At 38.0% G+C, this 17,464-nt stretch overlaps 1 protein-coding gene across 1 annotated transcript in view; it reads left to right on the top strand.

The window, feature by feature from the left end:
- nab2 (NGFI-A binding protein 2 (EGR1 binding protein 2)) overlaps window positions 1–16,160 on the top strand; it is a 30,188-nt gene extending 14,028 nt beyond the window's left edge. The window contains exons 4-7 of the mRNA XM_079844692.1: window positions 1,983–2,046; window positions 5,431–5,539; window positions 5,838–6,023; window positions 15,367–16,160. Coding sequence (XP_079700818.1) covers window positions 1,983–2,046; window positions 5,431–5,539; window positions 5,838–6,023; window positions 15,367–15,446 — 439 coding nt within the window. The 3' untranslated portion in view covers window positions 15,447–16,160. The remainder of the gene's footprint in view (window positions 1–1,982; window positions 2,047–5,430; window positions 5,540–5,837; window positions 6,024–15,366) is intronic.
- Window positions 16,161–17,464: the final 1,304 nt, after the last annotated feature.

Here is a 17,464-nt window from a genome sequence, read left to right as displayed (position 1 = left end):
CTGCTGAACACAAAAGAAGATATTTTTACGAATGTGGGTAAGCGAACAGTTGGTGGACCCCATTGACTTCCACAGCATGTAAAAAAAAAATACTATGGAAGTCAATTGCAACTGTTTGCTTTCCGACATTCTTCAAAATATTTTCTGTTTTGTTCAACTCATACAGGTTTGGAACAACTTGAGGGTGAGTAAATGATGACAGAATTTTTATTGAACTATCCCTTCAAATATTTACCTTACAGTTCCCTTTCAGTCGGTCATGTTCGACGTTATGTCGATGCCACCGACGTATTGGAATCCCAATACGTCGTTGACGCCAACGTAATGTCTCTGTTCCCTGAACGAGGGTTACATACATAACCGAGACGTTATTTGTGTCCAGTTGTTTCTCCAACAGATTTAGCAGAAAAATTATGATATTGGAATTTCAGTTTGAAGGAGAAAATTCACAAAAATCTTTCTTATTTATAGTGTAGTAGAACATACAAAATCAGTGCATTAGGCTGAGCAGAATCTCGCCAATTTATTTATTTCCTTTAAAGACATAGAATAACATGCTAACTAAAATGTATGAAAAAAGTCTAATAAATACATCTGACATAATATTTTAACTTGTAGAGGAAAAACAGATTTGTGCAATTTTACATTTGAGATATAGAGATATAGCCATTTTGACAAATTCTTTGTTGTTGCAAAACGTTCTCACTCCCAACTCGTCATATATTGACACTTGGTCAGGACCCCTTCGGCGTCACTTTTTAACACACACAGTGACCCTTTAGTGTCATTTTTCGACGCACATGGTACTCCACTGATTTCAGTTGTTTGCCCAATGCGTCAGATCAAGATGCAGTTCTTTGCATTTATAAAAGTAGACATGATTTTATGAATATTTAAAAGCTACTTTTATATTTTGGAGCAACTAACCCCACTCCTACCCTAAACATATCCAATTCTCAACAAAATGAAACGCGTAACAGGCAAATAAAAGTACAGTCATAGGTATTTATTGCAAAAACTGACCAAAAACAGTATAAAAGTATTAACACATGTTGTATTTCAAGTCTTCTAAAGTCATACGATATCTTTATGTAAAGAACAGAGTTGATCTTAATGTTTTAATCACTGAAATTATGATCCTGCCGATCACGATTATCGATCACGAGAGCCAATGACATTTCACTATCAAAGCTGACGTAATGACGTGATCGATCACAAGACACACCAGAGCCAATGACATTTCACTATCAAAGCTGACGTAATGACGTGATCGATCACAAAACACACACGAGAGCCAATGACATTTCACTATCAAAGCTGACATAATGACGTGATCGATCACGAGAGCCAATGACATTTCACTATCAAAGCTGACGTAATGGCGTGATCGATCACGAGACACACGAGAGCCAATGACATTTCACTATCAAAGCTTATCGCTTTTGTGGATTTTCTTCACACAAATCAATCGTTTGGCCTTGGGAGCGCTTGTAATATTTGTACTTTTATGAATAAATTCTGCCTGTTATATCCTGTTTTACAGTATATCATAGAATACACAAATGGGTAGGTTTAGGGATGGGTTGGGTTACATATTCAAATGTGTCTAAATAGCGTAATTAAAAAATAAAACAAATGTAAATAAATGTAATGTTATGCTGACTGATTAAATTAAGAATCACACTCCAACATGTCATAATGGCAAAATCATAACCCAATATATAATTTCATCATGACGATAACATTACAATGCCCAATGCGTCTGTGTATGACGCCAAAGGTTTCTCATTGAAATCAATGGAGTACCATGTGCGCCCAAAAATGACGGCAACGGGTCCTGACCAAGCGTCAATATGAGACAAGTTGGGTGTGAGAACGTGCACTTTGAATATTGAATAGAATGAGTGTTTGACTTCATTACTGTGTTTTTTGTTAATACTGAGCTGGGAATCTGAGCTGAGTTTGTTATATTATCATCTCAGGACATACTCAGATGATTGTACTGCCTCTGTTGACTGTACTGCTCAGAAGAGAATCAAGCTTGATGTAAGTACATCAAGATATGTGTCTGTTTATGCATTTGGGTGTATAAGCCTTCTATAAACATGCTCAGGTTAAATATTTATTAAAAGACAAGAAAAGTAATAGGAGATGGAAATAAAGATCTAAAGTTAGTCATTGCTCAGTGAAGGATTGAGAGCTACTGTAGCTTTACATGGGGTTAAGCACACTGTAATAAATTATATGATCAATAATTTATGACAACATGTTTTTCCATTGCTTTAAATCGTCAAAATAAGTAAAGCAATTTCCAACTTTTTTTTAATTATAAGTTATACATAATTCAGCTCATCAGTCAGTTTAATATAATTGATGTTGAAATAACTTAAACTTCCAAGTTGATTTTTTTCAGTGTGCTGATTTTTAAGTCTCTCTCCTGCTGGTCTCGCTCACACACACAAAAAAACACTTTCTATGAAGCCTATGCTTATAATAAATTATAGCCCCATTCATACTTATTCATAATTAAGTATTGCTATTCTATAAATATATGTATAAAGACTCATAAATACCTATACTGCATTATAAGAACAGTTATAGTTACATCTATATTATTTTTTAAATTACGTATAAGTCATGCATTTGCTCATTATACACTGATTTATTAATGATCAAATATAAAATAGTCCCAGAGACACTTGTTTGTTGTACCAATTAGTTATCAATGTCTTTAATGGCTAATGTTTGCATCAGAGGTCATGAATGGTAATTGTCTCATTCTAAAGTAATAAATACATAACGGTTCATTATGTATGGTCTTTATACACCACTGTAAACATAGTTATGTATATTATATTGCATTTCTGACAAAAGATCCTCATAAATACTACACACTGCACCTTTAAAATGTATAATGAGCACATCTTCATGATTTGAAGATTCTTAAAGAAAAATTGCATCCTATGTTTTCATTTAAAGCCATCAATGATGCATTTATAGAGGTTAGTAACTGTATTATCACTCACAATTAGTATTTATAAGAACACAACACGGCTATTAATAACAATATATTCACTTATTTGACAGAAATAAATCAGAATTACTAAAATGTCATTGTAACTATAATAATGTATATAATAATGAATGAATGAATGAATGACATTATAGCAATGCTGGCTGCATCTTTATAAATATATTCATGGAACCATACGACTGACTGATTAATACTAATAATCAGCGTATAATTGATTATGAGCATGTGCATTGAAAAAGCAAATGCATGACTTAAAGTTACATTTATATTATTTTTATAATTACTTATAACTGCTCTTATAATGCAGTATAGAGTATAGGTCTTAATGAGTCTTTATAAATATGTTTATAAAACATAGTAATATTTGCTTATAAATAAGTATAAACAGAGCTCTAATTCATTATAAGCATGGAAAGTGTTACTAAAATATGTTACCTTCTCGCTCCCACCCGCAAAAGTAGGCATGGATTTTTTCAGTACATTCATGAAATTTCCATAAATAGTTTCAAGTTACGCTTCGCCTAGCCACAAACTTCACATCCCGAGAATTCTCCCGATAAATGATTTATTGTTAAATCATCTACTAGGGGTGTAACGGTACACATATTCATACCCGTTTCGGTACTGGGCTTCCGGTACGGTGCACGTGTGTGCCGAACGGTACCAAATGCAGTCTTTAACAATAGCTTGTTTTGCGCGGAACATACTTCAATCCGAGTTCCCACACGAACATATTCTGTCAATTTTATTGTGAAATTCAAACGATAAGTGCCGTTTTGACGGTCTTTAATGTGACGCGTCAGTTATAGTGGCGGCTTCAAAGAATAAACATGAATCAACAGCTGAAGGTATGTCGAGGATACATGACACAACATACTGAAACACATCATATGTGGTCACATTTCACCATCAAAGCTGACGTAATGATGCAATCGGTCATGAGACACACAAGAGCCAATGCCATTTCACCATCAAAGCTGATGTAATGACGCAATTGGTCACAAGACACACAAGAGCCAATGACATTTCACTATCAAAGCTGACGTAATGACGCAATCGGTCACAAGACACACAAGAGCCAATGTCATTTCACCATCAAAGCTGATGTAATGACGCAATTGGTCACGAGACACACAACAGCCAATGACATTTCACTATCAAAGCTGACGTAATGACGCAATCGGTCACAAGACACACAAGAGCCAATGGCATTTCACCATCAAAGCTGATGTAATGACGCAATTGGTCACGAGACACACAAGAGCCAATGCCATTTCAGTATCAAAGCTGATGTAATGACGCAATTGGTCACGAGACCTGCTGCCATCTGGTAAGCGCTTCCGTAGCCTGATGGCAAAGACTGAAAGACTCAGGAGGAGTTTCTTCCCCCAGGCCATCAGACTCCTGAACTCAGTCACGTGACTCACTTCACCCCCGCACACGCATAAACATCCAGTTTAAACATTAACATCCACATACTGCCATTGCACTGCACTTTACGTTCCTATTGTTACTGTGTAACAACCTGTAATAAACCTTGCACATTATACTTCTTTATATATACATATATATATATATTTTATGTTAACCACTTATTTTTAAGTCTACAGTTTATCTCACTTATCATATCCACATATTTTTTATATTTTTATTTTATCTTATTTCCAATTTTTATCTTTACTTGATTTATTTATAATCCTACTTATGTTAATACTTTTTATTCTAATTTTATTCTATTTCTATTTTAATTTCTTGTAACTGTTATTTGCACTGTCCATGGAGCGGACCTGTTTACATTTCACTGCCAGTTGTATATTGTGTATATAACTGTGTATGTGACAAATAAAACTCTTGAATCTTGAATCTTGAATCTTGAGACACACAAGAGCCAATGCCATTTCACCATCAAAGCTGATGTAATGACGCAATTGGTCACGAGACACACAAGAGCCAATGCCATTTCACCATCAAAGCTGATGTAATGGCGCAATTGGTCACGAGACATGCAAGAGCCAATGACATTTCACCATCAAAGCTGACGTAATGATGCAATCGGTGCTCGGTGATGGTGATTTCCGTGCCCAACGTGTCTGTGTATGACGCCAAAGGTTTCTCATTGAAAGCCCTGCGCTTTGAAAAGTGACGCCGAGGGGTCCTGACCAAGCGTCAATATGTGATAAGTTGGGAGCGAGAACGTGTTGCTCAGCCAGCTGATAGAAAGTAACACAAAAGTAACGTAACACATTGCTTTACATAAAAAGTAATTTGTTGCTTTTTTGGGAAGTAACGCAATATTGTAATGCAAAGTAAAAAGTAACTTTCCCCAACACTGGAAATATTTTCTATGGAAACAAATCAGCTACTGTTACAAAACGCATAATCCTAACATGTTACAGGTCACAGATTCTGACAGACTGTCTAAGGACCCAGTAGCCAATGGTGACATCAGATCTACAGCAGATGACAACAGCCTCTCCGGAGAAAGTCTAGATAGTTTAACTCAAGGTAAGGATTTTTATTTGTATTATTATTATTTCGACTCTGCAGTGTTTGTCAGTAAATCCTAGGCATGCAACCCCAAACCATCATTGTCTCACATTCTGTTGCATTTAGTGCAAATGCCACGCAGGACTACTTGACACGTAACATGGGTTACTTTCCTCTCTGAGATGACGTAAAGATCATGCAAGATTTCCCAAATTTGTGTCCGTTCATATTCATGTCAGGGTGAAACATCATTGCTGAAAGAAAACGTAACATGTGATTGAGAGGCATGTTTGTCTAATTCTGTGTGTCTTGATAGATATCAGCCCCCAGTTGCACCCCTCCTCATCCCCTCACCCCCTCACCGACACCACTGGCCTCATCACCTGGAGTCGCCAGCTCATGCAGCAAACTCTCATGGATGAGGGCCTCAGATTGGCTAGAATGGTGTCACGTGACCACGCAAGCAAAGTCAGCCTAGGGTCAGAAAAGAGACAGATTTCAGGTGAATTCTGTGATGTTTTATAACATAAACCACTCTTTTCATGCACCTACCAAATCATAGTTTGACACTTAAATTGCCAAAAAAGAGCTGTTTATACCGTCAGATGTTGTTTCTCTACCTCAGCAGGTAAAACGTATATAAGCAGTTACATTTTTTTAGTAGCACGGATATGTTACATATACGTAATAACAGTAAATTATGCATAATTGCAATGCAACTAATCCTAAAACTTAACTCAATAGTAAGTACATGTACACTGTTAGATGAGAAGGTTATATAGTGCATCCTGAAAGTATTCACAACGCTTCACTTTTTCTCCACATTGTGTTATGTTACAGCCTTATTGCAAAATGGATTAAATTAATTATTTTCCTTAAAATTCTACAAACAATACACCATAATGACAACGTGAAAGAAGTTGTTTGCAATCTTTGCAAATGTATTCAAAATAAAAAACGAAATAAATCGCATGTACATAAGTATTCACAGCCTTTTCTCAATACTTTGTTGAAGCACCTTTGGCACCAATTGACCGTTCGCAAAGACCCGCCCCCTTTAGTTACTGTTGTTATGTCCGACAAGCCGTGATCCCACACCACCACACTCATCATGTTCTCACGAGTCACGCAGTAAAAAACACATCGCACTGATCGCAGAGCAAAGAGAGATTACTGACAACGCACTGACAGACAGGACAGAGCAGGTTAATTTTAATATGAAACAAAGTCTCAACTCTAACATTGTCATTTTTTAAAGAAATGTGCAAAATAAATACCGTATTGTGTCTCTTTAATGTGTGGTGACAGATAGCTGTAGTGCCTCACTTAAAGGATTAGTTCACTTTCAAATAAACTTTTGCTTATAATTTACTCCCCCCCTTGTCATCCAAGATATCCTTGTCTTTCTGTCTTCAGTCGAAAAGAAATGAAGATTTTTGATGAAAAGATTTCAGGATATTTCTCCATATAATGGAAGTCAATGCCCTCCAAACGGTTCAAGGTCCAAATGAGAGGTTCAGTACAGCTTCAAAAGGGATTTAAACCACATCAAACGGTACCAGACGATCAATAAGGGTCTTATCTAGCGAAACGATCTGTCATTTTTTTAAAAATAAATAAAGTTTAAGTTTTATAAGCACAAATGTTCACCTTGCTCTGTTCAGTGATGACGTCACGTACGTTGAAAAGGTCACGCTAGACGCAGGCGGAAGTACTGAGTCAGTGTTTACAAATGAGCGGAAGGAGGACCGTATCCACATATTCAAACGTCTTTGCGCCTGCGTCTAGCGTGACCTTTTCAACGTAATTGCGTTTTACGTGACGTCACGAGCGTGCATCAATGAACAGAGCAAGGCGAGCATTTGTGCTTATAAAACTTAAACTTTATTTATTTAAACAAAAATGACCGATCGTTTCGCTAGATAAGACCCATATTGATCGTCTGGTACCGTTTGATGTGGTTTAAAGCTCTTTTGAAGCTGTACTGAACCTCTCATTTGGACCTTGAACCGTTTGGAGGGCATTGACTTCCATTATATGGAGAAATATCATGAAATCTTTTCATGAAAAATCTTCATTTCTTTTCGACTGAAGACAGAAAGACACGGATATCTTGGATGACAAGGGGGTGAGTAAATTATAAGCAAAAGTTTATTTGAAAGTGAACTAATCCTTTAAAGCTGCTTGTGAACAATCTCTTCCTTCTAGTTCATCAAATAAACATGAATGAACTTCAGAAGGAATGTTGTTTCAACTGCGGGAAGACGTCAGTAAACACCGGTTTACAAGTTCAAGTCCACCAACGTTAATCTACGAATTCTCTGTACTGCTTTGCCAGACAAAAAAAGGGCGGATTCGGCGAATGCCGGATTATGATTGGTCAGATCGCCTGTCAATCAAACTCCCAGCGAAGGGTGAATTACAGCCTCAACCTATTTTGGGCAGTTTCTCCTATTCCTCTTTGCAGGACCTTTCAATCTCCATCAGGTTGGATGGGGAGTGTCGGTGAACAGCCATTTTAAGATGTCTCCAGAGATGTTCAACCGGGTCTGGGCCACTCAAGGACATTCACAGAGTTGTCCTGTAGCCACTCCTTTGTTATCTTGGGTGTGTGCTTAGGCTCGTTGTCCTGTTGGAAGATTAACCTTTTCCCCAGTCTGAGGTCCAGAGTGCTCTGGAGCAGGTTTTCATCAAGGATGTCTCTGGACATTGCTGCATTCATCTTTCCCTCGATCCTGACTAGTCTCCCAGTTCCTGCCGCTGAAAAACATCCCCACAGCATGATGCTGCCCCCACCATGCTTCACTGTAGGGATGGTAGTATTGGCCAGGTGATGAGCGGTGCCTGGTTTCTTCCAGACATGATTCTTGCAATTCAGGCCAAAAAGTTCAATCTTTGTTTCATCATGGTCAGAGAGTCTTTCAGGTGGCTTTTGCCAAACTCCAGACAGGCTGTCATGTGCCTTTTATTGAGGAGTGGCTTCCGTCTGGCCACTCTACCATACAGGCCTGATTGGTGGAGTGCTGCAGAGATGGTTGTTCTTCTGGAAGGTTCTCCTTTCTTTACAGAGAAATGCTGGAGCTCTGTTAGAGTGACCATCAGGTTCTTGGTCACCTCCCTGACCAAGACCCTTCTCCCCTGCTCGCTCAGTTTGGCCGGGTGGCCAGCTCTAGAAAGAGTCCTGGTGGTTCCAAACTTCTTCCATTTACGGATGATGGAGGCCCCTGTGCTCATTGGGACCTTCAATGCTGCAGAAATATTTCTGTATCCTTCCCCAGAGCTGTGCCTTGATACAATCCTGTTTTGGAGGTCTACAGACAATTCCTTGGACTTCATGGCTTGGATTGTGCTCTGACATGCACTGTTAACTGTGGGACCTTATATAGACAGGTGTGTGCCTTTCCAAATCATGCCCAATCCACTGAATTTCCCACAGGTGGACTCCAATCAAGTTGTAGAAACATCTCAAGGATGATAAGAGGAAACAGGAGCACCTGAGCTCAATTTTGAGTGTCATGGCAAAGACTGTGAATACTTTTAATACATTTGCAAAGATTTCAAACAAACTTTCAGATTGTCATTATGGGGTATTGTTTGTAGAATTTTGAGAAAAATTATGAATTTAATCCATTTTGGAATAAGGCTGTACAAAGGCTGCATAACAAAATGTGGAAAAAGTGAAGCGCTGTGAATACTTTCCAGATGCACTGTTTATAGAATTTTAAAGGCGCTTCATATATAGAACCTTTTAGGAATCAGTTTATGGATTTAGTTTTTTTTTATTCAGTTAATTTTTCGTTTTGATTAGATGTTATATAAATTAAACTGCATATCAACATCATTAGAAAAAATTGAAAGAACCCATTAAACATGAATGTATGATGCAATAATTTAAGAAATTTTTACTCGTATATAATTTTTTTTGGTTCTTTTATATTTACGTCAGAGCCCTAGGGATCTATTCGCCTTATTCTTCACGTGAGATCGGCGTGGCCATTGTAACTTGATTGTGTGTCATCTGCTTCCATTTATTTGAGCTGTTTAACAACTGTCTGTTATGCTGCTCGATACTGCAAACGGATCAAATTATTTTAATTTATTATCATAATCATAAACACGCTGGTTTGTAGTGCACATTATTTTAACATTCATAGCATTTTGGGTAACACTAAAGCCTTTATGTATAATGCATTATAAAGGTATTCATAATGTACACTATAATGCATTATATCTATTCATAAATTATTGTAACCAAAGTTAAAATGCATTATAATATTCACAGATTCCTTGTTACATCTGAAATGTGTTGTTTGTTATGTTTCAATGCATTATACTTTCTAAAAGTGTATTAATGTATTATATCTGTGGTTACAATTATTCATGAGATCACACAATGCATTATAAAGTAAATTAAAAATATTTTTGGTAGCATATTCAATATTAACTACGACTTTTGCCTCAATAAACTCCTAATTTACTGCTTATTAATGTTAAGTAAGAGTTAGTAAGGTAGTTTTTGTAACGTTTTTGGTAGGATTAAGGAATATAGAATATTATGTGATGCATTATTATGTGCTTTATAAGTACTAATAAACAGCCAATATCCAAGTAATATGCATGTTAATAATCAATTAGTTAATAATGAGAACCCTAAAATAATGTATTACCATACTTTTATATGATTGTATATTGTATAACATAATTTTTAGAAATTTTGGTAACACTTTACAATAAGTTTCAATTGTTAACATTAGTTAACTAAATTAGTTTACATGAACTAACAATAAACAATACTTCTACATCATTTATTGATCTTAATGTGAATCTCAGCATTTACTAATACATTTTTAAAATCAAAAGTTGTATCTTTTAAAGTGCACCTATTATGCTATTTTGAAAAGTTTTGTTTTGGCCTCTCCTACAACAGGTTTACATGCATCCAAGGTCAAAAATGACTTTAATTCTCACATAATATCCACTGCAGCATCAGCTCTTTTCTCTCAGTGTCCGAAACGCTTCCATCAAGGATTCGGTCTCTCTAAACCCCGCCTTTCTGAGAGCCTGCTCTGCTCTGATTGGAAAGATGGCTCAGTCTGTTGTGATTGGTCAGAAAACGAACACTCATTATCTGAATCTCAGCTCTTGACTCAGTGATACGAACAGTAGGCCTAATGATGGCGTGGGTTTTACCGTCTCAATCTCATAAAAGTGGATTTGCTTTGCGTCTTCTCCACATGAACAACACGAGCCAAACTCTTCCAGTCTCAGATACAACTACAGCGTTTGAGGGCGGGGCAAAGAGACGCTGCCCAGCCAATCAAGACCAGAGGCTGACATTATGCAAATCTGTTACAAACATACCGGTACGTAGATTCAGCAGGAAGTGAGACTGGAATCACTGACTATTCGTTTCAGTTCAGAATCAATTCTTTCTTTTAGGAGACAGAACTCCATTTATCTGCACTTTGATCTATAAAACTTTTTATTTTCAAAACAAAATTCATTTTTACTACAGATGATAGTGAAGAGACTAATACACCTTAAAGAGTCTGTGTAGAAGAACAGTGACAAATGGATTTATTGTGCTGATCTGGTTAGCTTATCCTGCTCGTCTTTGAGGATGGAATGAATCAGAGATTGTCGAATTTGAGAAGTTCTTGCAGAGGCAAACATCTCAGTCAGACGTCGTCATTAGGGACTGCAGAATAAAAGAGAAAATGTGTATGGGTGGAGGGGGCCACAGGAAGTACTGTGTGGGTGAAAAATTGGAGCCCCCCTTCCCTGTCTGACGTCAAAGCTTATGAAAATGTGTGAGTGGAGGGCGGATGGATGGATGGATGGGAGAGAAAGAGGGGGTGAATGAGTAGGAGGGAGTGAGAAGGGCGTCGCTTTGACTCAGAGAGACAGAGTAAAAATAAACCATGTGGGCAGTGAAAGGATGCAGTCTCTCTCTCTCTCTCTCTCTCTCTCTCTCTCTCTCTCTCTCTCTCTCTCTCTCTTAATGAGCAAACACACCAGTGCTTCAGTTCAGTGGCCAAAAATGAGCTTTAATCACTTTTTTTTTGTGTCTCCTTCAAGCGAAAATGCAAGTTACTCATTTCATTGCGCTGTCAATCATTCTGCAGTTACATTCCTCAGCATTGTTCTGCCTTCACGTAAAAATAAGAGTTTTAATGTTTTATTGCTGTAACATATTAATGTCTGCTGAAGTGTGATGTTCAGGCTGTCAACATTAATCTGGATACATTTGAAAACTCATCTTTTATATGTTTTGGTCACCCACATCGATGGGACGTTTACTCCACTAAAAACGGATAAGATTTTCCTTTGCATTTTCGCGTACAGACGACAACATTGTCAAAACGATCCCCGTTCACACGGATCCGTGAAAACGACTAAAAACGTTGTATTGCTGCCAGGCCAGTAGGTGGCACTTGTCTTTGCTCTTTATCATCTTTATGGGTCTTCATTCGAAGCCTTATCTAACCTTACATTAAAGTAAAACAATCATTATTTTTGTTTTTTTAAATGCACACTGGTGGTAAAAAATTTGAATAATTTAAAACTGTTAATGTTTTTTTGAAAGAAGACTCACAATGCTGCATTTAAAGGGATAGTTCACCCAAAAATGAAAATTAACCCATGATTTACTCACCCTTAAGTCATCCTAGGTGTATATGACATTCTTCTTTCAGACAAATAAAATCAGAGTTATATTTAAAAAGTCCTGGCTCTTCCAAGCTTTATAATGGCAGTGACTGTTGCTGTTTTTGAAGTCCATAAAAAATGCAAATAATGTCCGTCAAAATTTCCATCATTTTCTTTCCGTCAAAATGTGCTCCACACGGCTCTGGGGGGTTAATACAGGCCTTCTGAAGCGAATCGATGTGTTTGTGTAAGAAGAATATCCATATTTAAAACTTTATGAAGTAAAGTTTCGGTCGACCGCCTTCCGTATTCAATTTATGGAAAAAGTGTTGAAAGTGCCTCTGCCGTTCAAAGGCTTATGTTACCAGGTACACTCGTCAGATGTGGCGTACGCATCTTGAATTGCGAGAAGGCACTTTCAACACTTTTCCACAGAAGGCAATCGGCTGGAACTTTACTTTATACAGTTTTAAATATGGATATTCTTCTTACACAACATAAACACATCGATTCGCTTCAGAAGGCCTTTATTAACCCCCAGAGCGGTGTGGAGCACATTATTTGACGGACTGATGCATTTTTTATGGACTTCAAAAACAGAGCAACAGTCACTGCCATTATAAAACTTGGAAGAGCCAGGACTTTTTAAATATAACTCCGATTTTATTTGTCTGAAAGAAGAATGTCACATACACCTAGGATGACTTAAAGTCCCAGTGAACCGGAAGTTGCAACTGACTTTATTTCAATGCTGTGACGTATTTCCAAGTGAAACGGAATATTGAATAGAGGGCAGGGTTTTACTTCATCGCTCCTCCTCTCCATCTCTAGCTCATAGCAGACTAATGGATGGAGGGGAGTGTTTAAGGATATTCAAACTCAAGCCGTCACACAGTCGTCATCGGAAAGGGAACGCGATTCAAGACCGGAAGTTACTTTTCAGATTTTGATTAAAGATTACCGCGGCAAACAATTTTTTTCTGTGTATTAACTTGCACGGATTAGTTGTTCACCCTAAGACCTGTAATGTGGGCTAACAAATTAAATAAGATCGATTTTGATTTCATGAGGACTTTAAGGGTGAGTAAATCATGGGCTAATTTTCATTTTTGGGTGAACTATTCCTTTAATCGATCAAAAATACAGTAAAATAGTAATAATTATGAAATATTATTACAATTTAAAAGAACTGTCTGAATAGAGCCTTTTATTCCTGTGATCAAAGCTGAATTTTCAGCATAATTATCCAGTCTGCAGTCCATCAGAAATGATTCTGATATGCTGATCTGATGCTCAATTATTAACAATGGTTCTTATTATAATCAATGCTGAAAACTGTTTTTGCTGCTTAATATTGCTGTGGAAACCATGGTTAATTTTTTTCAGGATTCTATGAGTAATTGAAAAAGAAATACACTTTATTGCCAAAAGTATTGGGACACCCCTCCGAATCATTGAATTCAGGTGTTCCAATCACTTCCGTGGCCACAGGTGTATATAATCTTCAAACTTCTTGTTTGTATGTAACTTCAAAATGCTTCTACAAACATTTGTGAAAGAATGGGTCGCTCTCAGGAGCTCAGTGAATTCAAGTGTGGTACCGTGATAGGTTGCCACCTGTGCAATAAGTCCATTTGTGAAATTTCCTCACTACTAAATATTCCACGCTCAACTGTTACTGGTATTATAACAAAGTGGAAGCAATTGGGAACAACAGCAACTCAGCCATGAAGTGGTAGGCCACGTAAAATCAAAGAGCGGGGTCAGCGCATGCTGAGGCACACAGAGCGCAGACTTTGTAACTTTGCCAACTTTCTGCAGAGTCAATAGCTACAGACCTCCAAACTTCGTATGGCCTTCAGATTAGCTCAAGAACAGTGCGTAGAGAGCTTCATGGAATGGGTTTCCATGGCCGAGCAGCTCATCCAAGCCTTACATCACCAAGTGCAATGAAAAGCGTGGGATGCAGTGGTGTAAAGCACGCCGCCAGTGGACTCTAGAGCAGTGGAGACGTGTCCTCTGGAGTGACCAATCATGCTTCTCTGTCTGGCAATCGCATGTATGAGTATGGGGTTGGCGGTTGCCAGGAGAACGGTACTTGCCTGACTGCATTGTGCCAAGTGTAAAGTTTGGTGGTGGGGGGATTGTGGTGTGGGGTTGTTTTTAGGGGTTGGGCTTGGCCCCTTGGTTCCAGTGAAAGGAACTCTTAATGCTTCAGCATACCAAGACCTTTTGGACAATTTCATGCTCCCAACTTTGTGGGAACGGCCCCTTCCTGTTCCAACATGACTGCACAAAGCAAGGTCCATAAAGACATAAATGAGCGAGTTTGGTATGGAGGAACTTGACTGGCCTGCACAGAGTCCTGACCTCAACCCGATAGAACACCTTTGGGATGAATTAGAGAATTAGAGAATCAATCACAAATGACCTTCTAGAAGAATGGTCAAAGATTCCCATAAACACACTCCTAAACCTTGTGGAAAGCCTTCCCAGAAGAGTTGAAGCTGTTATAGCTGCAAAGGGTGGGCCAACTCCATATTAAACCCTGCGGATTAAGAATGGGATGTCATTAAAGTTCATGTGCATGTAAAGGCAGGCGTGAGATCTGGGGAATTTGTCAACACCTCAAACTCGTGTGCATTCCTGAACCATTTTTGCTTTGTGGCAGGGCGCATTATCCTGCCGAAAGAGGCCACAGCCACCAGGGATTCCCGTTTCAGGATTGGGAAAGATCCTATCAGGCTATCAGTGCCAACGATATTTTCAACTTGAATGCAATGTTTTATTCTCCATTATTCAATAAATTAACCTTTATGTTATGCCACTGCAGATTAAAATCTATAATGAATATATTTATTGCATTTATGAAGAAAAGGGCTTACAAATGTGTCCAGTCAATAATAACACAAGTAGATATGCAACAAGAAACCCAGTGATACAAACCCTTCCCTATTCTAGTCTCCCAGTAGACTCCTGAAAACTCTTTACATCCATGCGCAGGACAATCCAGACAGTCAACTGAATGCACACTTTGTCTTGCTTGTTGTTCTCAATGGGAATCTGTCACTTTCAAAGGCCATTTGCTCATTTAAGCGAAACGACTTTTAACAGTTGACACTCGATACTGTATTGTACTTCCAACCCTGGTTATGACTAAAGTTTAAATAAAAATAACTTTGTTCATATTCTCATAGAGACGGAGGAGAAGGTGTCCGAGAGGAGAGGATTGAGTAACAGAAGCATCAGTCCAGCAAACACCAAAGACGATCCATGACGGACGTCTGCAAGTCTCCGTGTTGAACTCAGGTCGGATATCAGCCAGCCACGCGGTTGGGTTCGCTGTGTTGATTAGTCCTGCTCGATATTTTACCACTTGTATGCACCTCACGTTCTATTAGAAGACATTCGGTGGAAAGTTTCAAATGAAATTTAAAGCAAACCACGTGTTATAAATACATTTCATATTCTTGGTCAGGGTACTTTGACTTGACAGTAAAAGCGCCAATGGTGCTGATTTTGTGTAGAGAACGAAACTGCATCTGTATCCATTACCAAACCTTAATTTACGGATGTAGGATGTAGGTTTCATTACATTTTCTCAGTTCTAAACAGAAGTTCATGAGGTGTGTGTTCATATAATCCATCCAATCACAATATATAAACACTTTATGATGTACAGCGGGCAAAACCTTTACATGTTTTGGATTATGAAATTATTGAGAAACCCTGACACTAATTACGTACCGATGCAGTGCATATTAATATATCAACTCTAAATGCTCATATTTTAGGAGATTTCAGAGGTTACAACAATATGTAAATGATTCAAATGAATCATGGGAAGAATATTATTCTCACTGTTTAAAGGTTGAATGGCTATGATGAATTTGTGCATTACGGCTCCAATATTAGAAATCTATCTGTGGCCTCTTTATTGACAGAGTATTTATTTTTTAATTCCTCAATAAATTATATTGTAATGTTTCTGTTTCTGTCTTGTTTCTTGCTAATAGTGTCAAATATATCAACTCTGTGGTTTACATGCAAAACATTGCTGATATTTCCGCCTATGTTGCTTTTTGTCTGTCTCAAGGAGTTACACTACTGCATATGAAAATGTATAAAGAATTTTGAGGTTTCTGTCTCATTCCTGACACACTGATCCACCACCCACACACACTCGCCCCAGTCTCATCTCAACAAACCCAGACAGATGATGCCTGTGATTCACTGGCCCTAAATCATCATCATCCTCACAGATGGGGGAGTGTTTTGGAAACTTGTCCAATTGTTTCAATTTTGAAAAAAAAAATCACCATTACTGGATTAATCAATCTCTAATCATTAAATTGATGCAATGTGCTTGTAAAGGCCAATAATTTAAGGGAAAGGCAAAAATTTAAATTGTCATAATTTGCTCAGCGAAACTTAGTGCTTCCAACTGGATAAACTGGTCAGCATGTGTTTAAAGATGCAGTGTGTAGTATTTATGAGGATCTATTGACAGAAATGCAATATAATATACATAACGGTTTTCAGTGGTGTATAAAGACTTTACACAATGAACCGTTATGTATTTATTACCTTAGAATGAGCCATTTCTATCTACACACACACCACGGGTCCCCTCACAGTTAAGTCCCCATTTTGCGCCGTCATGTTTCTACAGTAGCCCTAAACGGACAAACTTCTCTACAGAGTGCTAGTCACTCTCTGCGGTCTCAGACGACGACATCTTTGTTCTGCGTCGCCCACCGTAGCTTTTCTATTTGCTTTGAAAGGCAGGGGGGAGCGGTGGGCGGTTGCAATTTCATAACTTTCACCACTAGATGCTGCTAAAATCTACACACTGCACCTTTAAAGGGATAGTTCACCCAAAAATGAAAATTCTGTCATCATTTACTCACCCTCAAGTTGTTCCGAACCTGTATGAGTTTCTTCGTTCTGCTGAACACAAAAGAAGATATTTTGAAGAATGATTGTAACAAAGCAGAAAGAGCAAACATTGACTACCATAGTATTTTCCCCCCTACTATGGTAGTCAATGGTTGCTCTATCTGCTTTGTTACAATCATTCTTCAAAATATCTTCTTTTGTGTTCAGCAGAACAAACAAACTCATTCAGGTTTTGAACAACTTGAGGGTGAGTAAATGACAGAATTTTCATTTTTGGGTGAACTATCCCTTTAAAGCAACAGATGATAATAAAATGTCAGGCGATTACATTTTTGTCCTGCGTCGGCCACCGTAGCTTCTCTACTTGCTTCGACAGGGAGGAGTGAGCGGTGGGCG

The sequence above is a fragment of the Gobio gobio genome, assembly GCF_949357685.1.
Source record: "Gobio gobio genome assembly, chromosome: 19".
Lineage (NCBI taxonomy): Eukaryota > Metazoa > Chordata > Actinopteri > Cypriniformes > Gobionidae > Gobio > Gobio gobio.
This window is presented reverse-complemented; position numbering and strand designations above follow the sequence as displayed.